The sequence below is a fragment of the Callorhinchus milii genome, unplaced genomic scaffold (assembly GCF_018977255.1).
Source record: "Callorhinchus milii isolate IMCB2004 unplaced genomic scaffold, IMCB_Cmil_1.0 Scaffold3, whole genome shotgun sequence".
Lineage (NCBI taxonomy): Eukaryota > Metazoa > Chordata > Chondrichthyes > Chimaeriformes > Callorhinchidae > Callorhinchus > Callorhinchus milii.
Genome location: NW_024704744.1, coordinates 84,483,907 through 84,496,250, shown reverse-complemented (window position 1 = coordinate 84,496,250; position 12,344 = coordinate 84,483,907). Strand labels below are relative to the sequence as shown.

The following is a 12,344-nucleotide window of genomic DNA, read 5'->3' as shown; positions in this document are numbered from 1 at the left end:
TGGCCAACCTTTAAGGTTGGATGACAAAATAAGTTTTCCTGATTGAATATTTCTTGATTATGCCATAAATTAAAAAATATGTAATCAAGAAAAAAAATTTAAAGCATACTATCAATCCAACACGGACTTACCTAAACTCGTGCAAATGATTGGGAGGGGTTACTTCTTGACGGTCTCAGGGGCCAATTTCGGCCTGTGGGCCACAGGTTGGCCATCACTGGTCAGGCTCATGATTTTCACAGATCCTTATCGAGTCAAGAAAGATTAAAGCAATTTACAGTAATTACGTTTTGACTTTGTGAAGGTTGTTTGTAGACAAACGCAGCCACATTTGCAAGGTCCAATCAAATAGCCATGAGGTGAGTAGGCAATTGGTCTGCAGGATCATTGACCAGGACACCAGGAGAGATTCCCTTGTCTTTTTGACTAGAGTTTTGTGGTCTTTAGAGAGAGAGAGAGGGCACCGCGCAAGTGGAACCAGAGACTGACAGACTTCCGCACCTTCAGGGGAGTAGGAGAAGGAAATACGAGAAGGGAGGAAGGAAAGAGAAAAAAACAAAAGAAAAACCCAATGAGGCAGAAAAGCCCTGCTCTGTTTACAACATGTTGTCTATCTCTGAGTTATGTGCCTTGTTCCTTCAAGTAAATCAAAGATTTTGCTTTCTACATTTCTCGGTAAATTAAACCTTAAGAATTATTAGCCATTTAATTGCGGTACGTATACAATTACCCTCCCTCAATCACTTGAGTTTAATGGCACCCCTACCCTCTCTCTTTTTCTTTCTCGCTTGTCAGAGCCTGTTGCAAACCCTCAAATTAGTCTGAGAGAGAATAAAAGGAAACTATGCAATCAGGGCAAGTGATCTAAAGCAAATGATAATGTTATCTGAGAAGGTAACCCTTTAGTCAACAGATTACACCAGCCCTATTCACAGCAATTTGCTCTCCCTTCACACATAAAGACCGATGATTGAAGGTCGAATGGCAGAAGGAGACAGGCGGGCAGGAGAGCAACAAATGCAGCCGTCACGTCACCTTTTTGTGCTGCACAGGTGAAGGGTGGAACAGGATGATAATAATAATTCTATAATAATAATTCTTGCATTTGATCTAGCGCCTTATCACGTCTTTGAAGTATCTCAAAGCACTTCACAGAATATACTGTAAAGTGTAGTGACTGTACATTTTGTGGGCGAAATGCGGCAGCACAGCACACAGCAGTGTCCTACAAACAGTCGTGGACTGAGTGACCATCTTTTTTCTTTGAAGGAATTATTATTCTCTGAAAAGCGATCTGCCAATCGACTAACAACCGGGTTCCTACTTACTGCTAGATGAATAGAGGCGTGTGAATTAGGGAAATTTGCCTACCGTTTCTACCCACTGAGAATCCAACCCAGGTTCGTTTTTTTGTTCTTTTGATGATTTTTTTTGGACAATTGGGTGTCTGTGACACCTGCAGAATCCCATCACCACTGTGGTACTCATTGCATTCAAGAAGAAGATAAATCTTCATATGAAGGAGAGGGAATAGAAGGGTTTGGGAGAGAGTAAGGAATGGGTGAAGACTCATGTGGATTATAAAAACAATCATAGACTGGTTTGACAGAGTAGTCCGTTTCTGTGCTGTACATTGTTTGTAAATCTTTGTAACCAAGCCTCAGAATATCCAAACCAGTCTGCGAGTCCCACACAGGCAGATTTTCCCTGTGACATTGAAGGATCTCTGTTTTTTTTATTAGTAAAATACCTCCATCTGCCTGTGGTTTTCATGTGGATGGTTTTAATGCCCTGCCATTGCAATATCAAAGAACAACAACAACAACAAGATTCCATTTATAAAGCGCCTTTCACGTCAGGAGGACGTCCCAAGGCGCTGCACAGTTGGGTCATGACCCGAGCAGGGGGGAAATGGTCAGGGTGAGGGGAGGCAAGGGAGGGAGCGAGGAGGGGGGAAATGGTCAGGGTGAGGGGAGGGAAGGGAGGGAGCGAGGAGGGGGAAGAGAGTCGAGAGGGGAGCTGAAGGCACGGTCAAAGAGAAAGGTTTTGAGACCGGCCTTGAAGGAGGAAAGGGATGAAGCAAGGCGAAGGCACTGGGGGATGGAGTTCCAGAGCCTGGGGGCTGAGAGGCTGAAGGCCCGACCACCGATGGTAGGGCGGTTGGGGCGGGGGACGTGGAGCAGACCGGAGCCAGAGGAATGGAGGGTACGGGCAGGTAGGTAGGGGGATAGTAGGTTGGAGAGGTAGGAGGGAGCGAGGCCGTGAATGGCCTTGTAGGTGAGGATGAGGATCTTGAAATCAATCCTCTGGGGGATGGGGAGCCAGTGGAGGCGAGCGAGGGTGGGAGTGATGTGGTCGCGAAGCCTGGTGCGGGACAGTACACGAGCTGCAGAGTTCTGAATGACCTGCAGCTTGTGGAGGGAGGTGCCGGGAAGGCCGGCGAGGAGAGAGTTCCCATAGTCCAGCCTTGAGGTGACAAAGGCGTGAACCAGGGTTTCAGCAGAAATATTGAAGTCCTTTCAGAAAGTTGTCCTGGTTTATATTCCCCTCCGAAAACAAAAAGCTGGTTTCAGATGGCAGTACTCTCGCCTTTGAGCCAGACAGTCGTAGGATCAAGCCCCTGGTAGAGACTTTGAGCTCACAGTCTAAGCTAGCACTGCTGGAGGTGCGGCGGGGGTGGGTGGGAGAGAGTAGAGCTGCGTTGCATTGTTGGAGGTGCAGTCCCTCAGACGGGATATTAAATCAAGGTCCCATTTGTCTGTCCCGGTGGAAGTCAAAGATCCCATGGCATTATTTGAAGAGAGAAGGGAGTTTATCCCAATGTCCTGATCAACAATGCCCCTATAGTTATTATTATGCCTGTAAAATTCTGCAATCAAAACTGTGGCTGCACAAAAATATTCATAGATTTCAATTGCTGTGTTTCTTGGTAATGTATCTATGAGAAGTGCGCGGACTTTGCAGCAGTACTTGGAAGTGAGAAAAGAAGATCCCTCATTCAGCTGGTAAGGGTTAGCAGTAAGGGTCGATGAGGTCACTAGCCATTGCATTTTTTCATCCCAGATAAATACACGGAGAAGGGTGGGTGGCAGCAAGTATGAAAATAGTTATTAATAAGCACGAGAAGTTAAGGTATTACTATGAACCCCCCAAAAATCTATATCATTGCCTCCAAATTTTTCTTCTTTCTCATGTTTGTCTTCTGCCCACCAATAATAATTATCCTTGCATTTGATATAACGCTTTATCACATCTTTGAGACGTCTCAAAGCCCTTAACAGTATATAATGCAAAGTGAATTGACTATATATTTTGGGGACCAAACGAGACAAGTGCTTTCTGTGAAACGCTTTGAGACGTCTTGAAGACATAAGACACTATATCAAATGCAAGGAATATTATTATTACAGGACTCCACGTTATATCCTGGCCAGCTTGTTATAAGCAGTTAACATTCTGCTATTGGGCTTTTGGCCATTATCTGTATTGCACTGATGTATCCCTGCACAGCCTTGCCCCACCTTACCTCTGCAGCCTTCTCCAATCCTACCAACTCAGTTGCTGCCTTTGCTCAGCAAACACTGGTCTGCTTCGTGTCTCTTGCCCCAACAATGACAGGTGGGCTTTCAGCCATTCTGCCTCCACTCTCTGGAACTCCATTCTGCAGGTTCCTCTGACTCACTCACTCCTTTCCCACTTTCAAAGTCCTCTTTGTTCTTTGACTGTTTTTAATCATCTTTCCACTCCCCACCTTCTTAATATCTCATACACCCTCTCCCCTTGGGATCAGCTGCCGAGCCAGCATTGTGAGGAGCTTTGAGATGTGATTCCCCCAACGTGGAAGGTATTTAACGCTATTGGAAAAGGCACTACATGTCCCTCCCTGTAAGCAGTGCCAAAACAGTAGCTGAAGATGTTTAAAAAGAAAGACATAGAAGGGAACCTGGAAGAGGGCAGCGGAGAGGGGCGAAAGGGATCATTTTTTTAAAAAAAGGGAAGCTCTTTTATTGAATCGGCAGAGGCACAAGGGGCTGAATGGCAGTGAAATTCTACGATTCTATGATGGGACTTGGAGAATGATTTAAGTAAATCCTCTATTTGGTCATAATTAGCAACCCAGTGTACACAACCTAAGTGGTACAGAGTTATAAAGAAAGCAGCAAAACTAAAATGCAATTCTAGTACAATTCACAGATAATAACTGCAGAGGAAATGGCTTTGTTATAACACTGGACTGTTGGCAGTCTGTGTTCAATTTTGTCAATTACAGGATTTAGGCTCATTAAGAGTTAATTTGTTCTGGTTTTGCTGTTAGCAGCCTTATTTCTAGTGCTAGCCCCCTACCCATGCTTCATTCTGACTGAGAAAGATGACCCGCTCTGAATATACCCTGAATATACCTCTGTTATACCCTGCTCTGAAGTTAGGGGAAGAACCGGATGGGCAGCCTTAGCCCATTTGCATTGCTGATTTCCCAACCTCCATGGAAGGGGTCCTGTTGAGCATTCCTGCAGAATGTCCAGCTGATACAAGGGAACCCAATTTCCTTACTCCACTCGCCTCTGTTTACCTAGTAGTTAACTAGGAACTCGGTTGTTAGACGATTGGCAGATTGATTCCGGTAATAATCCCTTTAAAAAATATGGTCAATCAATCCACGACTGCTTGTGGGACATTGCTGTGCGCAATTAGCTGCCGCGTTTCACCCACCAAATGTCAATTCACTTTACACTATATTCTGTGAAGCGCTTTGGGACGTCTCGAAGATGTGTTAAGGTGCTATATATCAAATGCAAGGATTATTATTATTGTAACGCAACAGTGCAAAGCAAATTCACACTCTACGGCTCCCTGTACCATGCTGGAGGAAGAATAGGGTGTGCCATCACCCTTCTGTCATCAAAACATCCCTAAAAATACTTGTTCACCTAGCCTTTAGTCATCTTCATCGATTCTTCACCAAACTCTTTGGTGATCTGCATCAGATGCAGTTACTGTTAGGCAAATATTTCTGCAATTGAAGATGCTGTATTCATAAAGCCAAACAACTTCTGTTGTGACTTTCTACATTGGCACGATAGGAAAAGAGAAAAGAGTTTCTCTCTGTGCGCTGGCCAGTAACCCCCCAGAAAAAAAATTGTTCATTCATTTTACGACCGTTTGCGGGACCCTGCTGTGCGCAAATTGGCTGCTGCTTTTGGTGAGAAATATAGTCACTACACATCACAGATAAACTGTAAAGTGGATTGAGACGGTGGGTGGGGCACATTATCAAATTTAAGCATTACTATTACATTGACCAGATTGGCAAAACAGCAAGTTCTGAATTCTGGTAAAGGGCCACAAAAAGCTGGAATGCACCACATTTGGGAGTTGGTTAGAGTTAAGAGTTTTGAGGCCACCCCACAAGCTTTCCCCATTCCCCCCCTCCCCCCCCCCGTATATTCCTGGCTTTCAGAAACTACGATCAGCTCTTTTGAAAATACGGCAAATTAGACAGTTTTCATAAGCAGCGTTTTGAATCCCGTGCACAAACATTGGGAGTTGCACCCCAGAATCTAGACCTGAATTTTTAAACATCCCCAAAAGTCTGTGGGGACAATGCATCGCATCTTAACAGGAATTCACAGCTTTTCCAGTAAAGATGTCGTTCAGATTAAAGTTAACCAACGTGGTGTGCACATTTTGTTGGGTTTTCTTATTGACAAAAAAGTTGTTTAAATTAACTCAATGAATTGCCAGGAGGTTTGAATAGTCTAGACTTGGAATAGTCAAGGGTCACTAATTCAATTACTTTCTCCGAGAAAGGCCCGCTTGAATTCAGCCCTTCCTGCGTGCAACCCACACTGAGAGCAATAAAACAACCCCGCAGCTTCACACCTCACTGGTAAAATGGAACAGCAACAATGCCAGGATGCACACAATAACTCACTGTGCGGATCCAAATTACAAGAGTCATTAGTGGGCATTTCAGCTACTGGATGCAAATTTTTTTTTGAGGTGCAGGGTTTGCTTGAAACACAGCGATTCTAATTTATTCATGGCAGGGCAGAAAGTTTTTTTCCACATCGCTGGAAGGTGTCGTTGCAAACTTAACTGTTTCCTGATTTTACCCGGTGCTTCCATTCCTCCTGTCAGTGATAAAATGTCTTGCTTGTTTTTCTAAGCACATCGTTCATATGATTTTTTAAAAATGTCCCATTTCTCTTAGTTGGCACATTATATATTCAAAATCATACCAGGTTGCACAGAGGGAGAGAGGTGTCAGAACCTGTGACACACACGTACACACACACACCAATTGAGAGAAACACAAACACAGACAGAGTGAAGGACACACACACAGGATGAAAGATATACGCAGATTGAAACATACACACATACAGGTTGAAAGACACACATGTAGACTGAAAGAAACACATGCACGCACACAGAGTGAAGGACATATACACACAAGACAAAAGACACCCATACGGACTGAAAGATACACACACACACACACACTCATACATACAGAATGAAAGAGAGACGCACAGGTAGATACATGCACACACAGTGAAAAGAGAGAACGACACACATACACACACACACATAGATAGATGTAGTGAAAGATCCAAACACCGGCATACACTAACAGAGTGAAGTGAAACACACACACGTGCCAAAATGAGACAGACCTCATTTTAGATTGCTGCTATTCCATCTGGTTTATGTTACCATCATGGGGACCAATTTAATACCTACGGTGCCAGCGGAAAATCTACTTTTGCCAGAACAATAAAACTGAACTATATTATGAAAGTTTTAGCAGTGCTGCTATAAAATAGGAGTTTAATGTTCTTGTTTGAAATGCTACAAAAAAAATTTTTTTTTAATTTACCAATCACTCAAAAAAAATGACCATTACCAATAGTGGGGCAGGAGTGAGAGCACCATCAGGTAATTCGATTGTCTTGTAAAACACAAAGGGCAAAGCTGAGAGAAACGTTGCCTCACAGAATGTGCTGTAACAACACTTGCTCAAAGCAGAATTCAGAACATCAAGTGAAGAAAAATACATATGGATGTGTACACGTGATTTAAACTTCGAAACACATAGCCTTTGTTTCGGTTCTTTCAATCGACCCTTTTTATGGGCGTCGTTTCCGAAGTTTTTTTTAATTGTATTCATTTCTGCGCATTGCGTTCCACTTCACATTAGTCGTGCTCGGCTCACATTAGTCATGCTCCGTTCAATAGACAGCCTGACTTGACAGATGGGATAGGTAGCCAGGAAGGGTGCTGGAGGGCAGGGCACTGGACTCATTTAAGAAACTCAATGCTGGAGCGGGAGGGTCATGATTCACCACAGGAAAACGAAAGCTGAGCTACGGGGGGCAATTAACTTGGTTTTAAAAACCAAATAGCGTTCGCCTACACAGTACACAGTCACGCCGCTTTACAATAAATCCAGCAAGGCACTTTGCGATTTCCTCTCGGCGTGTAAGGTTCTATATCAAATGCAAGGATTATTATTATTGTAAATCTGGTTCATGTATTTTGCTTGCCCATTGTTTCGTTATGTGTGGTTACATGAGTCAGTGGCAGCTAGGCTGTAGAAAGTATCTTTGCAGACAATAGAAGGAGTGGGAGGGGAACCAAAAACATCTATTGTTTTGTATTTAACCTGGTCTGATCTGATCGATGATCAGAAGAAAGCTATATTATGGGGAGAGTTAGCTTAGCTACAAGCCCAACTTGAAGGGTGACACATGTGACATGAGGGCACAGGAATTTCCTAAAGGGGAACTATTCCCATGAAATCCACAACAGAACCAAAGCTAGGTGGACCTAATCCTACAATAAGTGATGTGAGGTATTTACTCCTGGACAAAAAAAATTGTATTCTCACAGGAAGCAGTGAAGAACACTGCAAACATGACAACACACTTTCAGTGGCTGGTGAACTGGTAACTTTAGGGAATCAATTTAAGATTGTTTTGACCCACTCAGGGAAATTACAAGATTATTGTTACACAGAGGGTTATTAGGTCAAGTTACTCTATAACAAAAAAATGTGATTGAAGCAAAATCTATAGTAGTTTAAAAAGCTATCAGATAAATATTTGAAAAGGAAACATATAAAAGGATATGAGGAGCAGGCAGGGAAATGGGATGAAACAGGTGGCAGCACTTACAGAGTCAGCACAAGCACAATGGGCCGACTGGCCTCTTTCTGTGCTGAGAGAACCTACGAATGTATGAAATAACACACAAACTGGAATTATCATTACTGTACCATTGAAAACTGCAAAATGAAGGAATGAATGAATGGGGTAAGAGCAGAGGAGTGGGAATAGTTGGCCTCCTTCTGTGCTGTAATATTCTATGAAGGTTCAAAGGACGGGGAAGAAAAATGAGCGATTTAGAAACCATTAGCAATGATCTATATAAGAGCAGCTTGTTATCCCTCGGTCATTGGAGCTGATGTACTGTTTGATTAATGCATGGTGAATATGAGGACTAGTAACTCGACTTAGCAAATATTTAAACGCTTATACACAGTGCTCAGCGACTGGAATAAGATATTTGGAGCCCCTGGTCATCATTAGTTCAGTTCAGGTCCAGCGTGTCTAATACACGGTTTACTCAGCAGCTGCCAGTTTGTTTTTGTACCAAATTGCAGCTGCTCCAAATTATAATGTACCCGTCTTAAATGGTGTGAATTTATTTACTCCTAGGTTACCACTGAGTAAAATCGCTCATCTCCCATTGCTGCCTTTAAGCCACTTGTGAATCAATAATGACTCACATCTAGCTCATGCGTATCGTCCCTTTCGAACCATTGCTGGTTCCTTGACATTTTGTGCATCCTGTTGTTGGCGTCTGGTAACTGTTATTTTGGATAACAGGCTGCTGTGGTAGGGGTGGGGATTAAGGGTTGAATGGCATGGTGTTATAAAAACGAAGGCAACCTGCCTCTCTCGCCTGAGCCAGAAGGTTGTGGGTTCAAGTCTCATGTCGGGACTTTGAACTTATATGAGCTAGGCTGATGTTCCAATGCAGTGTTTGAGACTGTGCTCCAAGACCAAATACAGCATGATGGAAACTAGATAAATGCAAGTTGTTGTTGTGCTGCATTGTTGGAGACGGGTCTTTTGAATGAGACATTAAGCGTTCCAACCTGCCTGGAAATCAAACCCAGGTCTCCTCGTTTGCAAGACGAGCGCTCTAACCACTAAGCTACAATATAAGCTACAATATACAATATATATATACATATATATATATATACATGCAAAATCACAGTAAATGAAGTGGTGTCATGCAGTTCTCCCCCCAAATGTTGTCTGTAAGGTTGCTTTCTAGCTCCTCGCAGCCTTTCGGCCTTTTCCAACTTTCATATTTGTTGTCACCGTGATAAGCCAAACTTTGTGGTAAGTAAAACGCATGGACATTGGGTCAAAACTAATAATTGATAATCAAGTCACAATTCTGCAGCACAAGAAAAACAGCCTTGAAGCTGGCATTATGCTTCCAAAGCAATAATATGGAATACAACAAACACGATGTCACAGTTTCTCCGAGATCTGGTGCTGTTTCATGGAAATTATTTTTCTACAATTTCCCAACTGATAACTGAGCAAATGAAGCAGAGGCTCTCTCTGATTGTTGATTGAACTGAAATGTGTGTTTTGGATAATGCAGGAGGTTAGAGGGGGCAATGGTTTGGAGTTGCAACAAGTTAGAATTCATTAGTGAATGATTTTTGGGGTAAAAAAATCTAATAAGGCATTTTAAGATTTGTTGAAGAAGCAAAGCAAATAATGGGGGGACTGTGAGGGAATACAGTAACATTTTCATTAATAATGCGAAAAAATGCCTTAACGATATTGCGTTTCTTCAAACTTGTAAGTCAGCATTGATTGGCACATCAATACAATCGGCACACATTGTAGCTTGTAGCTTCGTGGTCAGACCACTCGCTTCGCGAGCGAGAGACCGGGGTTCGATTCCTGGCAGCGCGAAATGTTGGGCACATTTCCTTACTCCACATGCCTCTGTTTACCTAGCAGTAAGTAGGAACCCGGTTGTTAGTCGATTGATGGATCGCTTTACTGGGGGTAATAATTGCTTCCAAAAAATAACAACATTAAATTGGCCATTCAATCCACGTCTGTTTGTGGGACACTGCTGTGTGCAATTGGCTACCGTGTTTTGCCCACAAAATATAGTCAATTCACTTTACTGTATATTCTGTGAAGAGCTTTGATACATCTGGAAGACTTGATAAGGCGCTATATTAAATGCAAGGATTATTATAGGATTATTCTACATCAACAGATTCAGATCTCTTGTTGCCCATGACTGATCTCAGTCAGTGCCAATGATCTCAGTCAGTGTCCAACTGTGATGCCCTGTGAAATATGTTAGTGGGTATGGATTGTCGAAAGATAGCAGAGATGTAAAAGAAATATTCCCGTTTCTAGTCAGAACAGGATAATTAAGTACTTCTCTTTTATTAAATATGAATCCCAGCTGACATTAGGCAAGAGAATAATTTCATCCGCTTGCTATTATCAATTCCCACAAATATTGCCTCACTTAACTCCCTCACGTGATGAGAAGGGAGTGTTTGCCTTCCAGCAATGTCAGTGTGTAACAATTCATATGACCTGGCAAGTAGGCAACCTGGTCTTTGCCAATGTCAGTTCAACATATTGTTCCAATCGTTTTGCAATGCAATTGAAGAATGCTGTCAAATCAGACTATATGTAGTGATTACTGCCCCTCACATTGAAAGCTGAAGAAAATAATAATAATAATAATCCTTGCATTTGATATAGCACTTTTCACGTCTTCTCGACATCTCAAAGCGCTTCACAGAATAGACGGTAAAGTGAATTGACCGTATACTTGTGGGCAAAACGTGGCAGCCAATTGCCCACAGCAGTGTCCCACAAACAGTCGTGGATTGAAAATGACCAATTTATTATTGTTCTGTTTTGGAGGGATTATTATTAGGCGTGTGGAGTAAGGAAACTTGTCCAAGGTTTCGCTCTGCCTAGAATTGAACCCAGGTGTCTCGCTTGCAAGGCGAGTGCTCTAACCACTGAACTACAGGACTCCACATTAGTCAATGTCTCTATGAGGTTGCAATCTCTGACACTGTGGTACTTATCCCCATTTCACCTGGGGGCAGATTTCACAGAACAAGTGATAACAAATAATAGTGTTTGCTGTTTTGAAAATGTTTCAAAAAGGTCACACTTTCAAAAAGAAAAGTGATCACAGGTAAGAGATATGCAGAAATTATGAAGTCTTGAACGTAATATTTTCACTGTCCTGTTATAAAGCACGGAGGAGGCCAATGATTAGTGATTTGGTCATTGTGCAATTGTTTACAAGATACGAATAATAATGTTTGCTTCCTGGCCACAGCCTTTCCCTCAATATCTAGGAAAGGTCTAAATGTGCCAGTGGTACAAATCCCATAACAATTACACGTGTCCTCTTCATAAAAGGCACAGCTGTGGAGCCCTGAAGGTAAGCACAATCAAAAATGCACCAGTACTCACTTTGAAAGCTATTCTTCTGAGTGCATGTCTTACTCTTGAGTTGTCACTCCTCTCATGTGCTCAACATGAACTATGTCAACCCAGGTATATACTTTCAAACAAGCAATGAAAGGACTCCACACTTTCTCACAAAGGGACAAACATAAAGACTACTGACCATCGTCCCAACAAGCCTTGATAAAAGGTGGGATCATGCGTATGACGTCTGCAGCTGTGTCCCTCACCACTTGCTCTTCATCTTGTAGAAGGGTGAACACGCATTTCCACAAGCTTAATGTGTCCAGCAGACCTGGATTGCAAAATCAGGGTTAGTGGCTAACACAGAAAGTAATGTTAAAATAATAAGATGGTTATACAACAACAACAAATTACATCTGTATAGTGCCTTTCACGTCAAGAGGATGTCCCAAAGCGCTGTGACAACTCGAGATGCTTAAACTTAAAACCACTCTCAGCCACACGCTCAACCACTCTTTAAAACAATGGGTTCATTTAATTAGTTTATGATGTTGAACTGGGATTTCAGTGGGTTTTCTAGGTTAACTCTGACCTTGTACTTTCGGTTCATTTGCGGGAGCTTTATGGGATGCAAGGAATGCAATTCAATTTAAATAACAGCATTTTCTATCCTCTCTGTCGCCACATTGCGCATTACAATAATCGTTTTGCTCTGGTTCCCAAACACGACAGTTTAACCCTTTAGGCACCACTGACTGGGTGTTAGTTTTGCAGATGTGTATACTTCAGGGACTGCATTCACTTGGTTTCTACTTTAAGAATTGCATT

General features: G+C 42.5%; 1 protein-coding gene across 1 annotated transcript in view; it reads right to left on the bottom strand.

Moving 5' to 3' along the window:
- The window catches only part of LOC103177989 (THADA armadillo repeat containing), a 170,872-nt gene that overhangs the window by 15,645 nt on the left and 142,883 nt on the right, over positions 1-12,344 (bottom strand). The window contains exon 35 of the mRNA XM_007892437.2: positions 11,716-11,847. Within this exon, the coding sequence (XP_007890628.2) occupies positions 11,716-11,847 (132 nt within the window). The remainder of the gene's footprint in view (positions 1-11,715; positions 11,848-12,344) is intronic.